We start from the raw sequence: 24508 nt of genomic DNA, 5'->3' as shown, positions 1-24508 counted from the left end.
AACCAGTTGTGATGTTGTAACACTGGTCCTAAATCAAACAGCCATACTTCTGACCAATGGGTGTACAAACTACCTTTCTCACTCGCCCTCCAGTCTAAGCAGTTCTTGGAGCGATGAATTTCTAGAATGTCCTACACAGAAATACCATTGCCAAACTGGTCTGAGTCATGCCTCCACACGCTGCAATAAATTGTCCTTCACAAACCCCATTAAATTTTGTTTAGTGCTGGCTTTGAAGTTTAAGGGATGAAGGAAATTACTATCACTTACTTGGAGAAAGTGGCATCTTTCTTGATGTCACTAATTCTTAAATGACAATTTGCCAGTATAAGTCAAATAGATTAAAAGTGAAATGTATGCATATTTAATACTTTGTTATTGAGATTAATAGTTCATATTTTAATTGTTTGCAAAGATTTGCTCAACCTGTAAATGAAGTATTTAATGGTAAAGGTTGTAAACAAGTGTGCATCTAAGTTGCAATGCCAAATAAAGTAAATGTAAAACCTTTTACTTGAAACTGCAACAATTTCTAAGCCTGTTAAGTGTTAGAATTATGTTCAAGATGTATGAAGAAATAATGACTTTATTGATCATTTGATTTATTTTTGTACAGCACTCTCGTACAAGCTCGGAGCCTTTGCACAAATTTATAGCTATGATGCATTAACAGTAAATTTTTTCATGGTCATTGAAATATACTTTTAAAGTCTTATGCTATAAGGGTGATAGAGTGGCACACTGGCCATACTGTTGCCTCGCATTAAGGAGACCTGGGTTTGTGTCCTGGGTTCTCCCTGTATGGTGTGTGTATGTTCTCCCGGTGTCTGTGTGGGTTCACCCTGTGATGGACTGGCACCTTGTCTAGGGTTTGTTCCTGTCTTGTGCCCTATGCTAGCTGGGATAGGCACCAACATGATCCAACCATTGGTTATAATAGACAAGTCACAGTGCTGATGGGCTAGGCCAACTTGGTGCCTACTCAGTCTTGGGCATTGATGGACGATGTAAGGAGAAGTGTCTGTCATTTTATGTCCCAATGGCTGCCATTATCTCGGGTGTCAATCCCAGTCCTGGAGAGCCGCAGTGGCTGCAGGTTTTTGTTCTGACCTGGTTGCTTAATTAGAAAGCAAGTCTTGCCAATAAAGCACTAACAAGCTATGAAATTAAATTAACTCTGCTATGTCAGGTCATTCTCATATCCTAGATTTTCTTTCCCTTTCTGTCATGCAAATGATTTGAAGGCTAAAATGGACGAGTAATTCTCAGTCCTTCACTTTTTTTCTCCATTTTTCTTCCAGGTATTAAACCCAATAGTGCAGATAAATACACACAGGTGTAAATGTAAATAAGCTAAATGGAGAAATGCTGCTCTCTCGTCATTTGCATGTTATTGATAATAAGGAGCAATTAAAATAGCTGTTTAAGACAAAATTAAGCAATAAGGGCTCAAAATCACTAAAGTGAAGCAGAAGTGTTACTTTAGCAATAAGTGCTTTTTATTAAGCAACTGGGTTGGAGCAAAAACCTGCAGCCACTGCGGCTCTCCCGGACCGTGATTGAGGACCCCTGCTATAGGCTGGAGTGCCAGTTTCACAGTGTAGCAGTGGCACCAAGTACCAGAGCAGAATAATCAAGAAGAGAATAGTGGAGGGTTAGTAATAGTTCATGGCAATTGCCATCCTTGTCATTTTAGAAAATGACTGAGCAACAGAGCTGCACTATGAATTTATTAATCGGCAGCTCTATTAAGGTTCTGCTAGACCATGAGGATGATTCTGTGACTTTATTCACAAAATCGGCTATTATCAGTAATACTGTGAAAGTGAAATGATCTATTGATGTCCTCTTCAACAAATATAATTTTTTGTAAAACCTATCAAATACAAGAGCCTGCATTTGTTAACATTGATTAGAAGATGTGAATAGTGTATTTGCATATATGAAATGAATAAGTACTTTAGTAGAGACAGTAGGCAATACCTGGGTAATAATTCTCAAATTAAATCCCATCCATCTATTTTTATTTTAACCAAATTATAAGTTACATGAACTTATATCGTTGACCCCTTTACCCAAGGTGACTTACAACAATTGATATAATTGGTTACATTTGTTTTTCCACTTGAAACAAAGTGTCAGTGGGATCTGAACCCACACCAGTAAGGTCTGAAGTCCAAAACCTTTACCACTATGTCACAATAATACATTTTATTTCAAGGTAATTTTCTAAGCACCCAAGGACACTGTACAGATAATACAGGAACCTGCATATATCTCAAACTGAAAGTCTAGCAGTTGGAATAGAGCCTAAGGTCATATTGTGTAAGCTAGTTTACATAGATGACACTTAAGAAGGGATTTGAAAATAAATAGGTAGGGAATCTGTATCATAAATGTCTGGGGGTAGCGAGTTCCAGAGGAGGAGCACTACGCCTAAGTGCTGTGGAAGCCATGGTGATGAGGAATGCATTGGGTGGGGTAATGGGAAGACCAGAAGTAGAGGACCTAAGAGGGCAGTTAGACATATAAACCTGTAGGAGGTCAGAGAGGTATTTTGGAGCAAGGTTATGAAGTGCATTGAAGGTAAGTAGAATTTTAAAATCCATGTGTTTTTTTAACAGGAATCCAATGAAGTTGGATATGAGATGGGGTAATGTGTTGCATGGAAGAGGTCCGAGTTATAATAGGGGTAGCTGACTTCTGAACAAGCTGGAGTTTATGGAGAAGCCAACATGAGCAGAATTACAATAATCAATGAGGAAAGGGACCAATGCAGGAGTAAGGATGGTGGTGCTATTTAGGGTGAGCGAAGGTCACAGGTGTTCAATGCTATTGGGGTGGGGGAAAGATGACCATGTAATGTTATTGATATGGAATTCAAGAGACGGAGTACTAGCAAAGAGAACCCCTACATTCTTAACCTGAGGAGAGGGATAGACTGATGCACCGTTTAATGTTAAGTGAAAAAGTATTAGATTTTGATAAACCAGACTTGGAGCCAATGAGCAGAGCCTCCGTCTTATGTCAATTGAGTTGGAGGAAATTCAAAGAAACTAAAGATTTTTTTTTTCCACAAATAGACAGTCATTGTAGCAGGAAGGACAGATGTAGGGTTTGTAGATGTATAGAGTGGAGTATCCTCTCCATAACAATGAAAATCCACTCCAAATGGAGTAGAGATATTAACACTAATGGGCTCAGCACCAATGCCTGCCTAAATGGGTAGGGCTGATGCCTATTTTGAAATCGGTCCATTGCAAAGCATAGTCACTCATACTGGGGCATTGCCAGTCTGCAAGTCAGTCTAACACATGCACACCCACACACCTTTGGGGTGTGGAATAAAGAAAACCTCACACACACGACAAATTCCCTTTAAATGTTATTTGAGAAAGGCTGGTATTTCAGCTCTGAGGGGCCAGTACTCCTCATTGTCACTGTGCTACATCCTGAATATCTGCCAAACCCCAATCTAGAAGCATACCATAACCTGTGGGACCTCACGTTTAGTCATGGGGAGCTATAGTTGCTGGTGGTTAATATTGCAATCCAGTTTCTTAAATAGCTAATTGCTGAAACAGAAATGATTATTTTCTAACTTTATTTGTCCCGCGGGAGAAGTTTGGCTTTTTACTAAAGTTCTTTATATAATTAGGTAGATATGTAAATAAATGCGCGCACACACACACGCTTTGGTCTGACCATACTCTAGATGACTATAAAGCAATAAAATTGAAAAGAAAAACGTTCTAACTTGGTTGTCAGTCGCCGTGCAGCCTTATGCAGGTGCATTGCTGGTGGTATAAAGGAGCCCCTGTAATGTTTCTTGACACACTTCTGTTGAATAATTTGTTGTCTGAAAGTCCTCGGTGTTACTGTGTCGGAGCATGTGCAGCATTGCTCAAAAGAGCACTCGATTTTATTTTAATCTTCTCCTTTGCTATGATGTCCAGGGGGTCCGGAGTATGTCTCATAACTGAGCTTCCCATTGTAATGAGTTTATTAATTCAATAGCCTCTCTTGAATTGATGTTACCAGCCCAGCACAATGCAGCATAGAAAAATCCAACTGGCTGGCTCAGGATTGTAAAAAATGTGAAGGATGTCGCTTCCCGAGGGGAGAAAGCCTGCTCTGCCCTTTTTCATAGTTCCTCTTGTGTTAGGTGACCAGTCCAACCTGTCATGAATGTGGATGCCCTGTACATCCACTCCCTGAATAGTGACCGGACATAGAGGCTCTCTGGTGCAGCAAAGGTCAATAACTAGTTCATTGGTTTTGCTGATGTTAAGATTCAGCCAATTTCTCTTTACATCAACAAAGTTCTCCACCTGACTCCTATTCTAATAGAAATACAGTATTTTTTTGTCAAGTAATATTTCTGCTTTTCCCTTTTGCTGACTGATTTTTTAAGATTCCCAGCTCATAATTGCTGCTTTTAGTCTTAAACTTCTTTATGCATGGTTTTTAATTTGTTCTCTTAACTGACAGCCAATTAACAATGAGATGCTAATGAGAAGGAATCCATCTGTTCACCAGGTTTGTGTGTGTTCGACATGATACATCTGCCTTGATATAAGTAGGACAGTGAAGTTTAAATCCTATCACTTAATCCTAATTGTTCCCCAAATCATGGGTGTAAATTGCCATGGCCAGGAGCAGGAAAGGAAACAGGGAAAAGTAAAGAAGTGACAGTTAATCTGTTTCAGTCCAAAAAGCATTAGATCAGGGGTGGTGAACTCCATGCCTAGAGTGCCACAGTGGCTGCAGGTTTTCATTCTTACCATCTTCTTAATTAGTGACCAGATTTTGCTGCTGATTACTACTTTAATTAATTTGACTTGGGCCCCCTAGTTGTTGTTGTTTGGTTTTTTTTCTTTAATTTAGCAGCCAAATGATGAGACACAAAAAGCAACCCCATGACCAGCTCCCCTGTGCCCATCCCACAATATCTGAAATTTAAAGCGAGGTGATGGTCTTGGTAAGTTTGATCTCTCAGGTCACCAAACCCTTTTGATGGTGCTCTTAGAATGAAGAGAAAAACCAGCAGTTTTCAAAATGTGTGCTGTGGCAGAATGAGAGCAGCAACAAGCCATGGAATTAAATAATGGGTTTAATTAACAGGAAGAATTGGCTTCTCATTAAAGTGATTGGAGTGAAATTGGTTGGAGTTTGAAGCCCCAGTTTCGCTGAGCATCTATTAGCTCGTTTCACATCTCATTTCTGCTTGACTGTCATTTAATGAAGAAAGGAATCAATTCAGAGGGCTAAACTCTTCTAACAGGGCTATTAAAGTAATGGGGAAAAAGTTAACTAGCCGTGAAAACTGGTTACTGATTAGGAAAAGGGTTAGAATGAAAACCTGCAGCCACTGTGGCACTCCAGGCCTGGAGTTTGCCACCCCTGATTTAGATGATATTCTGGCCAAGAAATCTGCTGTATAAGAATGCCCTGACATATCAGAATGAAAGTGATAGAATTCAAGATCAGGTTTTGACATCACTCTTCAAAAGTTACCCATTCATGTCTGTCAATCTAATTATTATTTTTCATCATAATGGGCATAGATAACATTTTAAAGTTTTAAATATGTAATTGTGACACTCTGGACTGGCTCCAGTAGCCCCATTGTTCTGAATCCCAGAACCGTTGAAATTTAGGGGTAAGAAGTGGAATGAAGGATCAAGGCTTGGCACGGCACCCTGCCAAATGTCTAGGATTTGAGGTGGGGACCTGAGCATAATATAATGGTTGACTCCACATTCCAGTGGCCATTTCCTCTTGCTTTAGTGGCTCATTCAGTGTATGTGGAGGAGATGTTAATATTTTAGGAATCCCCCTAGCTCCTCTTGGTTAGAAAGCCCATGAAGAATTCATCCATTAAAACAATTTTTAGAATGGACTATTTATTGATTACTTATTTGTACTTTTTAACCTCCATCAATGACACTTTTTTTGTCATTTATTTATTTATGGAAGTTCTCCGAACTATTTGCATTTAATCCAATGAATAGATCCATAAAAATGAGCTTAGGAAAAACACAGGATCAGTTCATAAAAAGTTAAAGCTTGCCTTAAAATAGCAGTCCTGGATTCTGCAGGAGGCAAAGGTGTTCACTGACAAGTGCAATGCACTCTTAATCCAGGCTTGGGTCCCCTGCCTCCTATTCTAGACATCTGCAGGGCCTTTGTGTCCCACCACCACTCCTTAGCCTTAAATGGGAGCCATCATTAAGCAGTAAATCATTCCTGGTCCTTGTATGCTCTACAGCAGTGACCTCCGTCCCTTCTAGTGTCAGATCCTCAGTCATTTTGTGGACCATCACAATAACCATTTTATTTTTTACATTTTATTCTCAAATGTGCTTACTCCAGTTTAAAATCATGACCTGCTTTTCACAGTGGTTACTTTTAAAAATCACAATACAACTGCATACATTACATGCCAGTAGTGTGTGCTGTGCCTTCTTCGAAATGCATTGCATACCCCCAAACCAACCCATCCAGAGAGTAGAGATGAGGCAGGAAGACTTGATATAAAGTTGTCAATCAACAAATCTGCTATGTCCAAAATGTCCATAAGAATCTGGTGTTCTGGTTTATTTAAGGACAATATTAATAAATGCCTGCCAGATTTTAAAGAACATCCCAAATTGAAGTAAAAATTAACTGGTTTTAGTATCCTTGTTATGGTAGGTGGGTGAGAATTTCTCCATCTATATAAGATGAAATGGTGTGCTTGTGCTAGAGTGTAAGTTATCACAGTAGATTCTTCTTCAAGCAGTAATGTATCAAATAGTGTTGCAGAGAGATGAGGGATTATTGTGAGTGTAACGCTGTCCGATAAATAAGCAAAGATGAGATTTCAATAAGTTTTGAGTTTCGGATGTACTGAAAACGTGACCCCCATGACGGAGCTGCATGACTTGGGTACATTTTGGGCAGACTTCATTGAGAAAAATGGTATGGGTGCAGTGTACAATTCTGAGAACATTTTTGTGCACACATGGACCGGCACCTTCTCCAGGGCTGCCTTCAGACATGAAATTGTGGTTGCTTCGATAGGTTCCAGTCCTCGACCTTGAACTGAAAAAGAACAACTTCAATACAATGAGAAAGGGATTAAAAAAAAGCAGACAATGACTAGCACTTCAACAATTTCCTTCATATCTTTTGTGATGGTAAGCACACAACTATCTGTCAATTATATACACAGAATTGACTCCATCTTTAGAGCCCTTGTTTGTGACAGCAAAGCACATGAAGCCAAATTCTCTGCTTTGTTCTGGTTCCACGTTTTACTAGATAAATGACACAACTCACAGGAATTAGGCTCATGCAGCTCTACTGGAGAACATTTGTCTTCAAGAAAATGAGCAGGCCATTTGGAAAATGAAATGAATAAAGCTACATGAACATGGATGAAATGCCAGCAGAAGTGTGGACGAGTTTAGGAAAAGTGGGAGTAGATGTATGAAGAGGAGAATACCAGAAGTGGGTGGACAGTGTGACTGTATGCATTTATAAGGAGAAAGGTGATATTCAGGATTGTGGAAGCTATAGAGGGGTACAGCTGATGTCGCACATGATGAAAATTTGAGAAAGGTTTAAAAGAGAGAAAGCTTAGCTAAGCGACCACCATAGGGGAGGAGCAGTTTGGTTGTATGCCAGGGAAAGAAACACTGATGCAACCATTGTAGCTGAGACAACTCATGGAGAAACATTGAGAAAAATAGAAAGGATTGCATATGGTCTTAAGGAGTTATGCTAGAGAGCAACAGCAAGAGGTCTGGAGGTGCTTGAGAGAGAATGGAGGACCAGAGAAGTATGTGAAGATTGTCCAGGATATGTAAGAAGGAGTGTGGACTCAGGGTAAAAGCAGTGTTGAGGTAACGAACAAGATCCTAGTTAAAGAAGATCCCTTGTCTAGATCTACTCTAAGTTGTAACTTCTTTGATGTGGTTATGGATGTATCGACTCAGTGTCATAAATGACCAGTCCCCCTGGTGCAGGCTTTGTACTGCTGATATTCTGTAGCACCAGAAAAAAGAAAGTGGGGAGGAAGTTGGAAGAATGGAGAAGGGCTTTGGAAAATCGAGGGTTGAAGGTAAACAGGGGGGGAGACAGAATATCTGGTTTAATGATGATCAGGATTCAGAAGTTAGCCTGCAGGGGGAGACATTGAAAAGAATTTATAAAATTGAATATCTAGGAGCAGTGGTAGTCCAAGATGGAAAATTAGAGGCAGAGACAGGAACAATTGGAAAAAGATATCCGGAATATTGAGTAATCAACAACGTAAGATCAAGGTTAAAGGTAAGGCTTTTAAGATAGTGGTCAGACCAACAATGACATAAAGAGATGAGATATGGGCAGTAAAGGGAGTACAGGAGAAGGTAGATGTGGCAGAAATTAGAACATTAAGATGGATGTGTGGAGTTACAAAAAAGGACAGAATAAGAAATGAGTCAATCACAGGTACAGCAAAAGTGGGAGAGATAACTAAGAAAATACAGGAAAGTAGGCTCTTTTGGAATGGACATGTGATGAGGAGAGTCAAGGAATATGTGGGGAAAGAGTGATGGGGAATGGAAGTGCAGGGGAAGAAAAAAGTGAGGGAGGGCAAAGTGAGGTGGATAGATAAAGTAAAAGAAGATGGAAAGTAAAAGAGCTTAACTGGGATGGAGGTGAAGGACCAAGCTATTTGCAGAAGGTTGATAAAGCACAATGAACTCACATAGAAGTGGGAAAAGATGAAGAAGAAAGCTACATGAACACTGACTAAGCTGCTATTGAATATAGTAGTGAAACACAAAGAATGAGTAAAGTGGAATGAGAAAATGAAGCCTGGAATTAACTAAAAATGATTTCTATTGTGTAGACTCTAATGCATCACCCTAACTTGCACATGAAGCTAAATTGAAGTGAGTTAGAAAATGAATAAATGGGTGGATACAGTCCCTATAAAGTATTCACCCCTTTGTCAGATTTCACATTTCATTGTTAATTAACCTTGAATCATTATGGATTTAATTCAGCATTTATGATGCAAAATAGACTTTTTAATGAAAAAGTGAAAATAGATCTCTGCAAAGTGGACTAAATTAGAGACAAAAACAAAAGACAAAGTATCTGATCACATAAGTACTCCCCACCTTTAATATAACACCCCTAAATCATGTCTGGCAATGCCCATTGGATTTGGAAATTGTAGAATTAGTCGAATGAGATCACCTATCTGTGGTTTTGGTTGATTGCAGTTGAATGTCCCAAATTTGAAAGATTTAATATCTACCGAGTGAAAATATTGGACTAATCTACACAAGAAGAGACAAAAGAGCACTTGAAGCAACCTCATTAAAAGGTGATTGAAAAGTAAAACAAAAGGGATGGATACAACAAAATACCTAAATCACTGACTACCCCTTGGAGTCCAGTTACATCAATCATTAAGAAATGGAAAGAATATGGCACAGTGGCAAATCTGTGTAGAGCAGGCCGTCCCCAAAAACTGAGTGATCATGCAGAAAGATGATGAATGAGTAAGAACACCAAGAGACCCATGAAAACTCTAGTGAAGCAGTTACAGGCTAGTGAGCAGACAAATGTTGCCTGATACTTCAACAGTTTCAGCTTTTTGGGAGAGTGGCAAAGAGAAAGCCAATGTAACAAATGCATATGATGTCTCAGCAGAAGGCACATGGCAGACTCTAAAAGAAGGTTTTATGGTCTGATCCTTTTGATCATGAGACTACATGCCGTATTTGAACACTGCACATTAACAAAAACACATCATCATTACATGTGGTGGTAGCATTATGTTGTAGTGATGCTCTATGAGAAAGCATTCCCATAAAGGGCCAGTGTCTCTCCAGGAGCCCTTGGAAGGCTTATGAAAGCAAAAGAGAAATCGAATGCAGCAAAATACAGAGAAGTTCTGGAGGCAAAACCTGATGCAATTTGAAAAAAATGTATACCTTGGGAGGAGATTTGTTTCCCTGCAAAGCAACAGCCCTAAGGATAAAGTCAAAGCTACACTGCAATGGCTTAAAAACAACAATATTGATGTCTTGAAGTGGCCAAGTCAGAGTCCAGATCTCAATCCAATTCAGAAGTTGTGACTGGACTTGACAAAGGTTGTTCACTCACTACCGCCATGACACCTGACAGAGCTGAGCAAATTTGGAAAGACAAATGAGAAAAATTGCAATGTCTAGATGTGTAGATCTGATAGAGAGAAGGATCTGTGCACATAGATTAGAGGGTGACATGACTGAAAAGGTGCATCTACCAAATACTGTCTTACAGGGGCTTAATACTTAATGTGATTAATTATTTTGTGTTTTATATTTGTAACTAATTTAGACCACTTTGCACAGATATGATTTCACTTTGGCATCGATGAGTCATTTTGTGTTGGTCAGTTTTAAAATAAATCGAATCAATTCATGTATAGTTCATTCTTCTATAATAAAGTATGAAGTCTTCTAAAGGGGGTGACATTTTTTTATAGTCACTGCAGATAAACATTTATTGGTCAGACTCCTTTAAGGATGGATGGCAAGGGAAGAACTCATCATTTTCACACAGAGAATGCCAGGATGCAAACCTCAGGACTGTGTGCAAACAGCACTAACTGCTCTGCCACCAGACAAGACATACTGAGAGAGTGGGGAAAAAACAAGAGTGCGAAAGCCAGTCAGTCATCTTTCTGTTGAAGAAACAAAGCAATAGCTGAAGTCATTCAGAGAGTAAAGAAAAAGAGTCATTTATTCTTAAGGGATACACAATAATTTAAAAAAAAAAAGCAGAAGCAAAAACATGCACAGTTAAAATAATCTAATAAGTGACATCTGATTACAGAACTGATTTGCTCAATCACAGGACTAACCCTGGAAACGTTTGTGGAAAAGAGAATGGTGGCAAAACTGGATGCCATCATGAAAAATCCCCTCCAGGAAGCACTCTCTTGGAGCAACTTGAGGTGCTAAGATGTGCCTCTTGGGGTCTTTTCTGCCCACTGCTTTCATGTAAATCAATGCTTTCTCCCAATATTCTTTAGGTTTATTTTGTAATTTCTGCATAATATATATTTATCATGTATTTATTTGTTGAGTGTTTGATTGTATTGTTTGTTTGGTGAGTCTTTATCCTTTTTTTTCCTGCTGCTATATGCATCTAAACTTCCCACTGGGAATAATAACATTTCTTTAATCTAATCTAATCTAGTCTAGTCTAGTCTAATGTGACAATTTAATAGTTCAATCCTGCTCAACCCATCTCAGGGTCATGGGGAGCTACAGCTTATTCTAACAGCATTGGGTGCCAAACAGGAACCAGTCTTGGAGAGGTGATCAATGTGAACACAAGGCTTAAACCAACTTTGGATAAGGTTATGGCCAGATTTAGAGACTCCCAGTTATCCTCATACACATGACTTTGGAGAAACTGGGGAACAAAGAAAGAACTTGTAATCACCATACAGTCATTGTCAGAGCCAGGATAAAACCCCAGAGCTGTGCACCAACAGTACTAACTGCTGTGCCACCTGACAAAATATACAGAGAGAGTGGGGTAAAAAACAATGTCAGGAAAGCCAGAGAGTCGTCATTCTGTTTAAAAAACAAAACAGCTAAATTGATTCATAAAGTAAAAAAGTGGTATCTACTCTTGTGGGTGATGCAATAATTGAAAGAAAAAAAGAAAAAAGAAGCAAAAACATACACAATTAAAATAATGTAATAAGTGATATATCACTATAGAACTGATTTGAGAAGAAAAAACCTATAAGGCTCCTCTGGACCTTAAGATGATCTGGTACTCCTCAAGAGAATTTGTGAAGCCCTGATTCACTCTCATCATCAGCACACAACTGCATGAAGAATGAATGATCAGTGCAGTCAGTGTTTTTATGACCTCTGCAGGTCTGTTTCCTGAACCCAGAGTTGAGCATCTGCATTTGGTTGGAACGTTTTGTTAGGAGGAAAGCTCAATTTAGTGGCTGTGTGCAATCTTTTCTGCATGGTACAGTGTAGTATGGCATCGGCATCCTCTAGAAAGTTAGAAAGAAGAAATATTACTTATAGGGCTCCCAAAAACAATGGAATTAGATACCTGTTAACATAGATGTACATATATTTAATATGTACATTATACTGTATATAATTATATATATTATATATATATACTGCTCAAAAAAATTAAAGGAACACTTTTTAATGAGAGTATAGCATCAAGTCAATGAAACTTATGGGATATTAATCTGGTCAGTTAAGTAGCAGAGGGGGTTGTTAATCAGTTTCAGCTGCTTTGGTGTTAATGAAATTAACAACAGGTGCAGTAGAGGGGCAACAATGAGATGACCCCCAAAACAGGAGTAGTTTAACAGGTGGAGGCCACTGACATTTTTCCCTTCTCATCTTTTCTGACTGTTTTTCACTAGTTTCACATTTGGCTACAGTCAGTGTTACTACTGGTACCATGAGGTGATACCTGGACCCTACAGAAGTTGCACAGGTAGTCCAACTTCTCCAGAATGGCACATCAATATGTACCATTGCCAGAAGGTTTGCTGTGTCTTCTAGGACAGTCTCAATGGCATGGAGGAGATTCCAGGAGACAAGCAGTTACTGTAGAAGAGCTAGACAGGGCCATAGAAGGTTCTTAACCCATTAGCAGGACCGGTATCTGCTCCTTTGGGAAAAGCAGAACAGGATGAGCACTGTCAGAGCCCTATAAAATGACCTCCAACAGGCCACTGGTGTGAATGTCTCTGACCAAACAACCAGAAAGACTTCATGAGGGTGACCCAAGGGCCCCATGTCCTCTAATGGGCCCTGAGCTCACTGCCCAGCAGCATGCAGCTCGATTGGCATTCGCCATAGAATACCAGAATTGGCAGATGCACCACTGGTGCCCTGTGCTTTTCACAGATGAGAGAAGGTTCACCCTGAGAACGTGACAGAAGTGAAAGGGTCTGGAGAAGCCATGGAGAACATTATGCTGCCTGTAACATCATTCAGCATGAGCACTTTGGTGGTGGGTTAATGATTGTCTGGGGAGGCATATCCATGGAGGGTCACACAGACCGCTACAGGCTTGACAAAGGCACCTTGGCTGCCATTAGGTATCAGGATGAAATCCTTGAACCCATTGTCAGACCCTATGCTGGTGCAGTGGCTCCTGGTGCACGACAATTCCTGGCCTCATGTGGTGAGAGTATGCAGGCAGTTCCTGGAGGATGAAGGAATTGATACCATTGACTGGCCACCACACTTTCCTGACCTAAATCCAATAGAACACCTCTGGGACATTATGTTTTGGTCCATCCAATGCCATCAGGTTGCACCTCAGACTGTCCAGGAGCTCAGTGATGCCCAGGTCGAGATCTCGGAGGAGATCTCCCACAACACCATCTGTCATCTCATTAGGAGCATGCACCGATGTTGTCAGGCATGTATACAAGAACACAGGGGCCATACAAACTACTGCGTACAATTTTGAGTTGCTGCAATTAAATTTTGGCAAAATGGACTAGCCTGCCACATAATTTTTTCACTTTGATTTTTGGGGCGTCTTTGAATTCAGGGCTCTGTAGGTTGATCATTTTCATTTCCATCAAACGATGTGGCATCCTTTCTTTCCTAACACATTACCCAGTCTATATCAGTATACATATCCAGGAGGATTTATTTTTCCCATTGAGATCTGATGTGTTTTCAAAGTGTTCCTTTACTTTTTTTGAGTAGTTTATATATATATATATATATATATATATATATATATATATATATATATGAGACCCCTGAGCTACATCAAAGCTAGTGGCATGCTATAATAATGCAGCATCCTTTAATGAGAGTTGCTGATTAAGTCCATCATATTGCTTTGGTATGTTGGTTTTACTGACTTGACTGTAAATAGTGTGACTACTAACACCAGCTACACTTCCATCCATCCATCCTCTTCCACTTATCCCCGATCAGGTCGCGGGGGCAGCAGCTTGAGCAGAGATGCCTAGACTTCCCTCTCCACAGCCACTTCTTCTAGCTCTTCCGGGGGAATCCCGAGGCGTTCCCAGGCCAGCTGAGAGACATACAGGTAGTCCCTCCAGAGTGTCCTGGGTCTTCACAGGGGTCTCCTCTCAGTTAGTCATGCTCGGAACACCTTACCAGGGAGGTGTCCAGGTGGCATCCTGATCAGATGCCCGAACCACCTCATCTGACTCCTCTTGATGCGGAGGAGTAGCGGCTCTACTCTGAGCCCCTCCCAGATGACTGAGCTTCTCACCCTATCTTTAAGGGAAAGCCCAGATACCCTGCGGAGAAAACTCATTTCAGCCGCTTGTATTCATGATCTCGTTCTTTCGGTCACTACCCATAGCTCATGACCATAGGTGATAGTAGGAACGAAGATCGACTGGTAAATTGAGAGCTTTGCCTTACGGCTCAGATCCTTTTCATCACGACAGACCAATGCAGAGCCCGCATCACTGCGGATGCTGCACCGATCTGCCTGTTGATCTCCCATTCCATTCTTCCCTCACTTGTGAACAAGACCCTGAGATACTTGAACTCCTCCACTTGGGCAAGATCTTGCTCCCAACCCTGAGAGGGCATTCCACCCTTTTCTGGCTGAGGAATCTAATCTAATCTAATCCAGCTACACCTAACGTTTGTTATTTTCTTCTTGGTATGTTATGTTGATGTTTGGCACCACTGTTAAATTGACTAAATGATTATTTCTGGCCTTAGAATAGTATCGGTGAAAGGCTCTGGTGTTAGATCAATGTATGACTCAACCACAATCGTGGATTCCAGCCTACAGAGTAGAGGTCTATTCAATACCTTCAGGAGGTTGGCATAAATCAGATTGACTTTATCTTTTACTAAAGAACATGGGACCCTGTAGGTTTTCCTTCTGCTGACAAATGATCTTACCTCCTTTCCCTTTCCTTTGTTTCACTTTAGTATTCCTCTTTTATGCTATTATAACTAAGTAACTTTATATATATTTACATATCCTGTATATCCTAATTCCTCCCAACCAGCATGCACACTTGCTTGTGCATAACATGTATCAGGACTTTAAGGACACTTTGTTTAGATTTGAATAAATACAATGATTCTTGTTTATCCTATTTAAGATACTCTAAACACATTACGCATATGGCCTGCCATGCCCATCAATCCTTGAGTGAGCTTTTTGGAAAAAGAACACTGAGACACAATTGGAAAGATGCTAAGGGCAATATTCCATACAAATATTAAGTTTCTCTTCACACAAAGAACCACAGACACATAGAATAAATTACCATGTAGTGTGGCAGAGTACCTTCAGAGACCCTCAAGTCTTGATTCAATGTTTTGGAGAATCTGGGAGAATAGATTTGGATGCTTGTTGGGTTGATTGCCTTGTCCCTTCAGTAGTTCATTCATTTTCCAACAGTTATCTGAAGCTGAGTTGCAGGAGCAACAGTTTTGGCAGTGAGGACCAAACGTCCTTTTCCCTAGCCACAGTTGCCAACTCATTCTATTGGATGCCAAGGTTTTCCCAGGCCATCTGGGAGATCTAATCATCTCTGCAAGCCCTGGGTGTTCCTCAGGGTCTCCTCTCAGATGGCTGTGCCTGTAAAACCTCCACAGGGAGGCATCCACGAGGCATTCATATCAGATACCCGAACCACCACAATTGGCTCCTCTCGATGCGGAGGGCCAACGCCACTGATTGGCTTGTTCTCTGTAAAATTATTCTTGTGTTCTAAAAAAGTTACATCAATTTGCAAGCTGTTTTGTTCCTTTAAAAAAAAAAAAAAAAAAATCCAAGATACTGAGGCCTGTTCTTTCATATTTCCAGTGTTAAATGGTGATCAGCTTCTTCTTGTAAACCAGCAGCTGGTACCTATTTGTTTACAGCTCTGTGATTTCATAAAATTAAATTTGTGACACCCCACTCTTAAGTCTTTGTTTGTTTGACATGAGATGCTTGGCTTCTAAAACTGCAAACTATTATGCATTGAAACACATTTTTGGTGCCATTGCCAATGCACCAAGTGTTCCATAATATAAAATCTCAGTTTTACCATTTAGAGTTGAACCTCCATTGTGACTTGAAGGCCTGGATGTGTGTACTTCACTACACTCTTAAAAATAAAGGTGCCAAAATGGCTTATCAAAGCAATGCCATAAGGGAACCACTTTTGGTTACCAGAAGAACTGTCCACATGAAGTTTCCAGAAAGAGCCCTTATTTATTTAAGTCTGTAATACGCTTTATAGATAACTTTGGATAGATTGTAATAGGTTTGTGAAATATGTGTGGATTGCTGATTTTAAAAGGACTTTTGTTGAACAATAACACTGGCTAAGTTCAGGTTTTCTTGATCTATTTGCATCCTGCTATGTTGCATGCTATACCGTAAAGATTTCTGTTGTGTCCACAAATTCTTAAAACCCAGAAAACTAATATCACATGCAAATACCATTCCTAGAATAAAACGGTTCTTTGTCAAGCAATGGTTTTACAAGTAATCACATAACCTAGTAAAGTGCCATTACAGAACCCATATCTTTAAGAATGTACCGCAACACGAATCAACATAATAACCTGCAAGTTGTTGGGCTTCAAGTCTTTACTTTTCTACAGAAGTAAATCAACATAAATAGATGTAATTTTTAAAATGTGCATTGATAAATGGAAACTTTTTTGCTTGCATCAGGAAAAAATTGATTAACTGATTTGTCTCGTATTTAAAGAGAAATAAGCTGAACTGCCTCAGACTTTCCAGTTACACCTTACCTGCGGTTAAAGCTTCCCTTCACAGGGTTTCTCAAATATTAAGTTGGTTTGTTTTTCCCTTTAGGAAAGCCGCTCTCCCGTTGTGTCTCTTCTCTTCCAAAGCTAGAGTTCAACAGACCACCACAAGATGGCAGAGCAGATCACGAGTAGCTGTCCTTGGTGCTAAAACGAAATGGCATGTCTGTTTACTTTGAGGAGACGCCATAAAATGATTAAAGCCAATGTTTTACCGCATCTGACTTTTATGGTCTTTTCACTCCATTTGGCGATGCATATTACCGTAACAGCACATTTCTTGGTTCCTAAGTCTACTTCATTGTTTATTTTAAATAAGGTTAACAGTCTTAACTAAGTTCGGCATTACCGTTTAGCTGCCAGGAAAATCTGAAACACGCAAAACAAGTGGATTTGGGGTGTTTACTGAGGCGCGGGGGGATTGGGGTTTGTCGGGGATTGATGGGGTGCGGCGTAGTCGAAAGTGCGTCGTCTTTAGCAAATACACATTTACGTTCGGGTTATCTAGAATTAAAAGACAATCTTAAAATGTATTATCAGAAGCCAAAATGCTTATAGACTTTTAAAAGTCCTTGGTAATACGAAATGCAACTAGCGCCTAGATAGTTTAAGTAACCCACTTTTCAAAAACGCCAGTTCGCTAATTATCGTTTACAAACCACTCACCGCTGTTCAGCTAAATCACTTTGCAATGGGACACATGAACGGAGGACCGCTTCAGATCAGTACATTTCTAAGCCACTTACTGTTTTTGATTGGGGTTGTTGTGGGAGTGGGGTGGGGGATTACAGAGAGGTTTATGTCATTGCTCTTAATGGAAAAATAATCGTTTATGTCCACTGCCAGTGTTCAGTCCTGCATTTTGGATAGCGGATATAATCTGAGCTGGGGAGGAGTCTGCATGTGAGTTCGTGTTCAAGTGGCTTTCCTCCAGAAGTTCTAGTCTCATCCCACAATTTATGATGTCCACAGTCCAGTCCATTGGCAGGTCTGTGCAGGTGGGACTTAACCTCTCGCGGCTCTGGTCTTCATGTTTATTCAGAAAATGAATGGATGGAACTTGGATGCTAACAGGAAAATTGATTGTCTTCCAGTGTTTATCCTTTTAACGTGGCTTTCCTCTTGGATGTTTAAGTTATTTGCGTTTAAATTGTCTAAACTGTGTTCCTTTAATTTTATAGGCGACATTTCTCTATACTCATTGTAACTCAGTTTACAGAAATGGTTTATTATTATGGGTCTATACGACAATTGGCTAAAACATTACTTAACTGCACGATAGTCATGTTTATTTATATTTATAATTTTTGTCTATTCTTTGCTCAAAAAAGCATAAAAAAGCTAAATTTAATATAGCTATATCTATATTTTAACAATTTTGAGCGTAGTTGATTAAAGCACGTTGAGTATGTGAAAGGAGCTATATAAATAATATGTAAACTTCTTAAAAACACTCAGTTTAAAACAGCTTTTAACAGTAAGATAAGCTTTTAAGTCTCAATGACAGTAATCCACAAAATAAATTAATTAATTAATAGAGTAACAACGATGTTTAAAATTGTTGAAGGTTTAATAGTCTTAAATGAAGAGCTCTTCTTTATTCACTTTAATCTATCGTACAATGAAGAAATGTGGGAGCATGCGTATATGTATCTCGTGACAGACTGGTACTCCTCCAATGCTGAGCTCTAGTCCTGACAGGGACTTGTTATCTATCTATCTATCTATCTATCTATCTATCTATCTATCTATCTATCTATCTATCTATCTATCTATCTATCTTCAAGGGGCCTATATATTGTCACGCACGAACAGACATTACATAATCTATATTTTAAATTACATAAACGCTTTCAAAACCACACTAGCAAAAGAATGTATCAGCATTCGCTAAAGATCTTACAAAAGGTTGACCACAAATATCGATTCTTTTAAAATTTTTACAGATTGCGCTGTTGCAGAAGCCTGATTTTAAAAGAACGGCAGAAATCTTGTATTTTTAAACAAAAGCCTCGTGCACATAAATATCTAGCATAAGTTAGGACGGCCAGTTCCCCATAAATAATCCAGCATTAGACAAACGACGAGATGTGTGTATTTGTGGTCTGTTTCATATGCTTGGCAATCGATCTCCCATGGGTCAAGTTCAGATGAAACGTTATTTTTTGAATAATTGAGTTAAATGCAAAAAGACAGCTCAGCTATTCTTTTTAACCTCCGTACCCGCTCCCAACGTGATATAAGCAATTGATCAAGAAAACTATACAGAATCTGTAATGAAAAAGTTAGTACTGGCGTTCCGATTCCCCTTCAAAGCCCAAAAGCAGATCCCATCGCAGACCCCTTCTCTCTTGCCTATACAGCTCACCTGATCACAGATCTGAATGTGCACGGAGTTTCCTTTTACGTAGCAGCCGCTGAAAGCACGCACTAAATGCATTTCAATTCTGTAAACTGTAAATCGCAAACTGGATGCATAGTACTAAAAGGCAGGACTCATTGGCCACTCGCTGATAAATATTTGTTAATTTCCCTGCATAACTGTGAAGATAGACGTCGAAATGTATCCAATAACAATCTGTACCTTTTAAGTATTCTTTTTCCTATAAACTGATCTCGCCAACACTAATACACTAAAAAACAGAAGTGCCAGAGAGGTTCTTCAGCGCGATGCCACAGGAGAACCGCTTTTGGTTCCCAAAAGACCCACATGAAGGTCCCAGAAAGACCCCAAGTTTATTTAGATCCATAACAGGTTTCATAAAGTAAATAGCCATGAATAGATAGTAACATTATTATTATTATTATTATTATTATTATTATTATTATTATTATTATTATTAAATTGCTGCATACAATTACATTGCTAAAGGGGTCTGTTTGCAGTGCTCTGCTAGGTAGCCTTCCATAAAGTAAAGTTGTTTTTTTTTCCTACATATTAGGAAGTTCTTCAAAGAACAATAAACTAACTTCATATGCAAATAACCTTTCCAGAATGAAATTGTGCATTATTGAGCAATAGTTCTACGAGGAGCCACACAACCCAGTACAGAACCATAAAGTGCATTAATTTTAAGACTGTGAACATTATAGAGGTACTCCTGGATCTAAAAGCTCAACGGTGAAATACCTAGCGTGAAATTTATGCAGGGCAAATTTGTCCACTGCTCGTTTTCTTTCACTTGAACACCCGTCGCGTAACACAGTCAGCGCTAAGATGCCTTTCTGTTTTTGTGCTGGATAACTGTAAGTACCCGTTATATTAGCCATTTATCGAGTCATTCTGCGGTCAAGGAAATGGATAAAGCAATCCTTCTAGTTGTAATTAATCTTTTATTTTATATAGTGCAATCTAAAGATGACAACGTAAGGAATTCATTGAAAAATAAAATTCCAACGTACAAGAGAACATAGTAAAACAAGTAAACAGAAACATATAACTCACCTGCAAATAAACCCTGGGTGAATCCTACAAAAAAAGAAATCGAGTGACAATGAGTAATGATAAGCTGTACAGATGAATTGACAATAAGTATTTAAAGATGTCGGCGGTGCAATGCATCCTTCCATGTTCTACACGCGTTTTATCCTGGGCAGGGTCGAGGGAATGCTGGAGCCTTCTCAGCAAGCAACAGGGGTTAGGCAGGAACAATCCCTGGGCGCCACACCCGAATTCAACTATTTCAATACAGTTAGGAAACGTTATTTTACCGTGTATTTTTGATTTTTTCAAATTTTAAAATTGGGTGGCTGTGGGGAGGGTTCAGGCTGCTTGTATTCGACGTGCGCCCTTATCACGAAGGTCTTTTGATTTACTTCAACCGTCTCCCCATCTCTGACGAGCCTCCTCCTTTAACGGTATTCAGATAGACGCTTCAAGAATCAGTAACTTTGGCAACAAATGCAGACGCTCCCAAAATAAATTGTGTAACCTAAATAAAAGTAATCATTCCTAAAAGACGTCTGCTCCCAAGGTATGCGGACGAGTGACAAATTAGAATTGCATATAGCGCCGTTCACGGATGCAAATATTGAAAGCCGCTTAACACAGAACTCGCAATGCAACAGTGCAGCACGACTGAAGAGTACCATTCAGCCATTTCATTAGCAATGTTATTTTGCCGACTTTAATATATACATTATCAGTGTTTAAATCCCATGTTTAATTTTATTATTGTCATTATTTATATACAGTATATATATTTTAAAACCAGTGTTAAAAATAAAGAGAAACCCACAAATCCAAGCGTCCCATCTCACCTAGGACCCGTCTACTTTCCATTCCTACCGACACCTCCTTCCTTTCTTTGAAATTCGGCACGGCCGACTGTTGTATCCAGCTGCGTGTGCCCCCTGCGCTCTGCCCGCCTCACTCTTCCTCGAGCCTACCCGAGTTTTTAATGACAGACTCGGAACACGGACTGTAGTGCTTGAGCTGAAGTGTTGGTGACGCTAAGCCTACCTCACATTTCGGGGGCAGGGAACTAGAGTAAGAGCTCAGTTTAAAATCTGCCAGCTAGTAGATAGGAAATAGCACACAAGTGAGCAAGTCGAAGAGAAGCCCCACAAGCCACGAGACAGACAGGACAGGACAGGGCATGAATGGACTTTTAAGGATTCCTGTTCCATGCTGGCTGAGAGACAAGCTGAGGACTACAGCACTTGTGACCGGACCGTAAAGGGGTTGGTTTACCTGCGAGGCTATTTTATGAGGTAGAAGGACGTGCTTCGATATCATTTTTGGACGTTGAAGAATACCAATTCTGTTTTAATGCCTCGGGGGATTACAAGCTGCCCTAGTTTTGTTTTCGGTGATTCTTAAAGCTTTCGACTGCGGGATCTTGAAGGGGCGTAATGTGATATTTCTCCAAGTAAAATCGATTATCTGCTAAAGTTATTTTAAAGTGCAGAAGTCCAGATGTTTCCAAAAATAACTTTCCAAGCGGGTACTTGACTTTTTTTTTTTTTTACGGAACTCCTCCTCCGCCTTCTTCAGCTCCTAGGGCACATTCAGCTTTGCCCGCATAGCTGCTCCACAGGCTTTTCTCCAAATGAAACGTAAAAACCGCAGTGCCCAGTTTCTAGTTTGCCACAAGCCCCGCGAGACTTCATCTCAATAGGACCCGATGAAAGCTGGAGCGAGAGAGATTACCAAGGCCCGGGAAAGTTGAGCGTATCCCGAGGTGTTGACATCCTGGGAGCCCCCACGTGCATTCATGGAGGTGAAAGTCTGGAAGTGGGCGCTTGGCGCCGCCCTCTGCAGGATTTTGGCTGCGCAGACCTCACCGCGGCGCTAGAGAAGATCATACCAGTAGCATCTCCGTGCCCGGCTTATTTGACAGCTTTGCCCCGTTCGTCCTCGTTGTGCTCGACAATGTCTTCGGTTTCCTCCTGTCTCCGAGTTCCCTTTCAGACTGCCAATCTGACCAACCCCAGCACTGGGCACATGTGCAATGATACCATCCAGAAGTTAAAAGGGGACTCCCTTTACACCGCAGAGGCCACGGCGGCCATCGCCACTATAGTGACGTTTATGATCCTATTCACGATTTTCGGTAACGTGCTTGTGATAATAGCGGTGTTGACCAGCCGTTCCTTGAAGGCACCTCAGAACCTTTTTCTGGTCTCTTTGGCTGCTGCAGACATCCTGGTTGCAACTCTTATCATCCCATTTTCTCTAGCCAATGAGCTAATGGGCTACTGGTATTTTAAAACGGTGTGGTGTGAAATATTTTTGGCCCTGGATGTCCTTTTCTGCACTTCATCTATTGTACACCTTTGTGCCATCAGCCTGGACCGCTACTGGTCAGTTTCTCAGGCCATCGAATACAACTCTAAGCGGACACCTCGCCGAATTAAGGGCATCATTCTGACAGTGTGGCTGATTTCTGCCACCATCTCTTTTCCACCACTCATCTCCATGAATAAGAAAAAAATGCAGCAGGGAGATGGCCGACCTCAGTGTGAACTTAACAATGAGAACTGGTACATCTTGTCATCGAGCATCGGCTCCTTTTTTGTCCCCTGTGTCATCATGATTTTAGTGTACATCCGAATTTATCAAATTGCTAAGCAGCGCACTAGACAACTCCCTGGTGAGAGAAGGGAGATTTCTACAGATGGTCATGATGCAGAAAAAAGTTACTCGGAGCCTAAAACTTCTTGCCACCAAAATGGACATCATTCTAAGAAACCACACCTGGAGCAAAAGTTTTTGTGCATCTCTGAGCATGACACAGAAAACCAAAATGGGCACCAGAACAACAATTGTTTGCCCTCATCCCAGCACCAGCAGCAGGCATGTGAACAAATTGCTCAAGGATCCCTTTCTGCTCCTCGGCGGTCTCTTTGTAGCATGTCTGCAAATTACTGTGATTGGGAAAGCTCTCCTGGAACTCAGAGTCCCATTACAGGCCGGGAGGAAGGACTTTTACAGATGCAAATACAAGGCTCTCCTCCCCAGCAGGATGGACCTGGGGAGAACATTGATAATTCCACATCAAGTTCTGATCAATGTGCTGACGATGGCCAGAAAGTGGAAGGTAAAGCAGACTGCAGTGCAGGCACTGGATCACTGCCATGCATGAATACTGTCCACAAAGACTTTCCACAGACATCAGTCAGGTTTGGGGAAGTCATGACCACTTCAAAAGGGGAGACTATTTTGGTGAAAAGAGCAAAGACAGTCACTCCCAATACTCTTCGCCGTAAAGCCATGCTTAACCGAGAGAAGAGGTTCACCTTTGTATTGGCAGTGGTAATCGGGGTCTTTGTTGTTTGCTGGTTCCCCTTCTTCTTCTCTTATAGCCTGACAGCAATCTGTCCCCAGAGCTGCAGGGTCCCAGACCCCGTCTTTAAGTTTTTCTTTTGGATTGGCTACTGCAATAGCTCACTGAATCCTGTAATTTACACAATATTTAACCAGGATTTCAGGAGAGCCTTCAAGAAGATCTTGTGTCGGACGACTAAAGGGACCTTTTTCTGAAAGACACGGGTAACAATGCCTCACAGACTGAACTCCAAAAGTGCTTATTTACAGAGTATTACAAAAAGATGGCAGCAGTCCACAGGGAGCAGAGATTTGCAGCACAGCTGGTATCTGACCCAGTGTAGAGGAACCTGATGTTCCAAACAGCACAACATTTAAGTGGTTTGTTAATCAAATGGGAAGCATAAAAGTACAATAACCTATTGTTGGGAATGAAAAATTAAAATGTGCATTTTTGGTTTTTTTTTTAAACCCGATTGGCTGGCATTCCAGTGCTGATCTTTGTTGACTTGTTTCCACTGAGATCTTCTTATTTTTGTACTATGAGCTGAATGACAATTAGGATTGAAAGTTTATTTTCAAAGGGATGGTTTGTGTAATGTAAGGCTCTTCTAGCTTATAATATTTAATGGAGCAATCATTCCATAAAATACAGGAACTAATAAATGATTTTAAAAATCTTTCTCCTGTCAGCTGCGTTGCCATTTTTCATAACAGACATGCTGGTTGCTCGGTGGCTTTACTCTGGGGTTGCCAAGCTTGCCTGTGATGGACTGGAGATACAGTAGTCCTTGCCTTACCCTGCTGTGATGCTGCATTAAAGTTGCAGTGTATCAGACTGAAATCCCATACCTAGTTGCTGTCTGTGTGCAATTTGTACGTTCTCCCTGTGTCCGCGTGATCTTTTTTTTTTTTTTGGTCCTTTACA

The 24508-nt window shown here is 40.4% G+C and overlaps 2 protein-coding genes across 2 annotated transcripts in view; both read left to right on the top strand.

The window, feature by feature from the left end:
- The window catches only part of LOC120538842, a 61697-nt gene extending 58615 nt beyond the window's left edge, over positions 1–3082 (top strand). Inside the window, exon 17 of the mRNA XM_039768389.1 lies at positions 2625–3082. Coding sequence (XP_039624323.1) covers positions 2625–2657 — 33 coding nt within the window. The 3' untranslated portion in view covers positions 2658–3082. The remainder of the gene's footprint in view (positions 1–2624) is intronic.
- An 18201-nt stretch (positions 3083–21283) lies between these two features.
- Positions 21284–24233, top strand: adra2b (adrenoceptor alpha 2B). The gene has a single exon (XM_039768387.1). The coding sequence runs from the start codon at positions 22186–22188 to the stop codon at positions 23794–23796; it is 1611 nt and encodes a 536-aa protein (XP_039624321.1). The 5' UTR covers positions 21284–22185; the 3' UTR covers positions 23797–24233.
- Positions 24234–24508: the final 275 nt, after the last annotated feature.

The sequence above is a fragment of the Polypterus senegalus genome, chromosome 11, assembly GCF_016835505.1.
Source record: "Polypterus senegalus isolate Bchr_013 chromosome 11, ASM1683550v1, whole genome shotgun sequence".
Classification (NCBI taxonomy): domain Eukaryota; kingdom Metazoa; phylum Chordata; class Cladistia; order Polypteriformes; family Polypteridae; genus Polypterus; species Polypterus senegalus.
The sequence above is the reverse complement of the archived record's forward strand: the minus strand, read 5'-3'. Positions and strand labels throughout refer to the sequence as shown.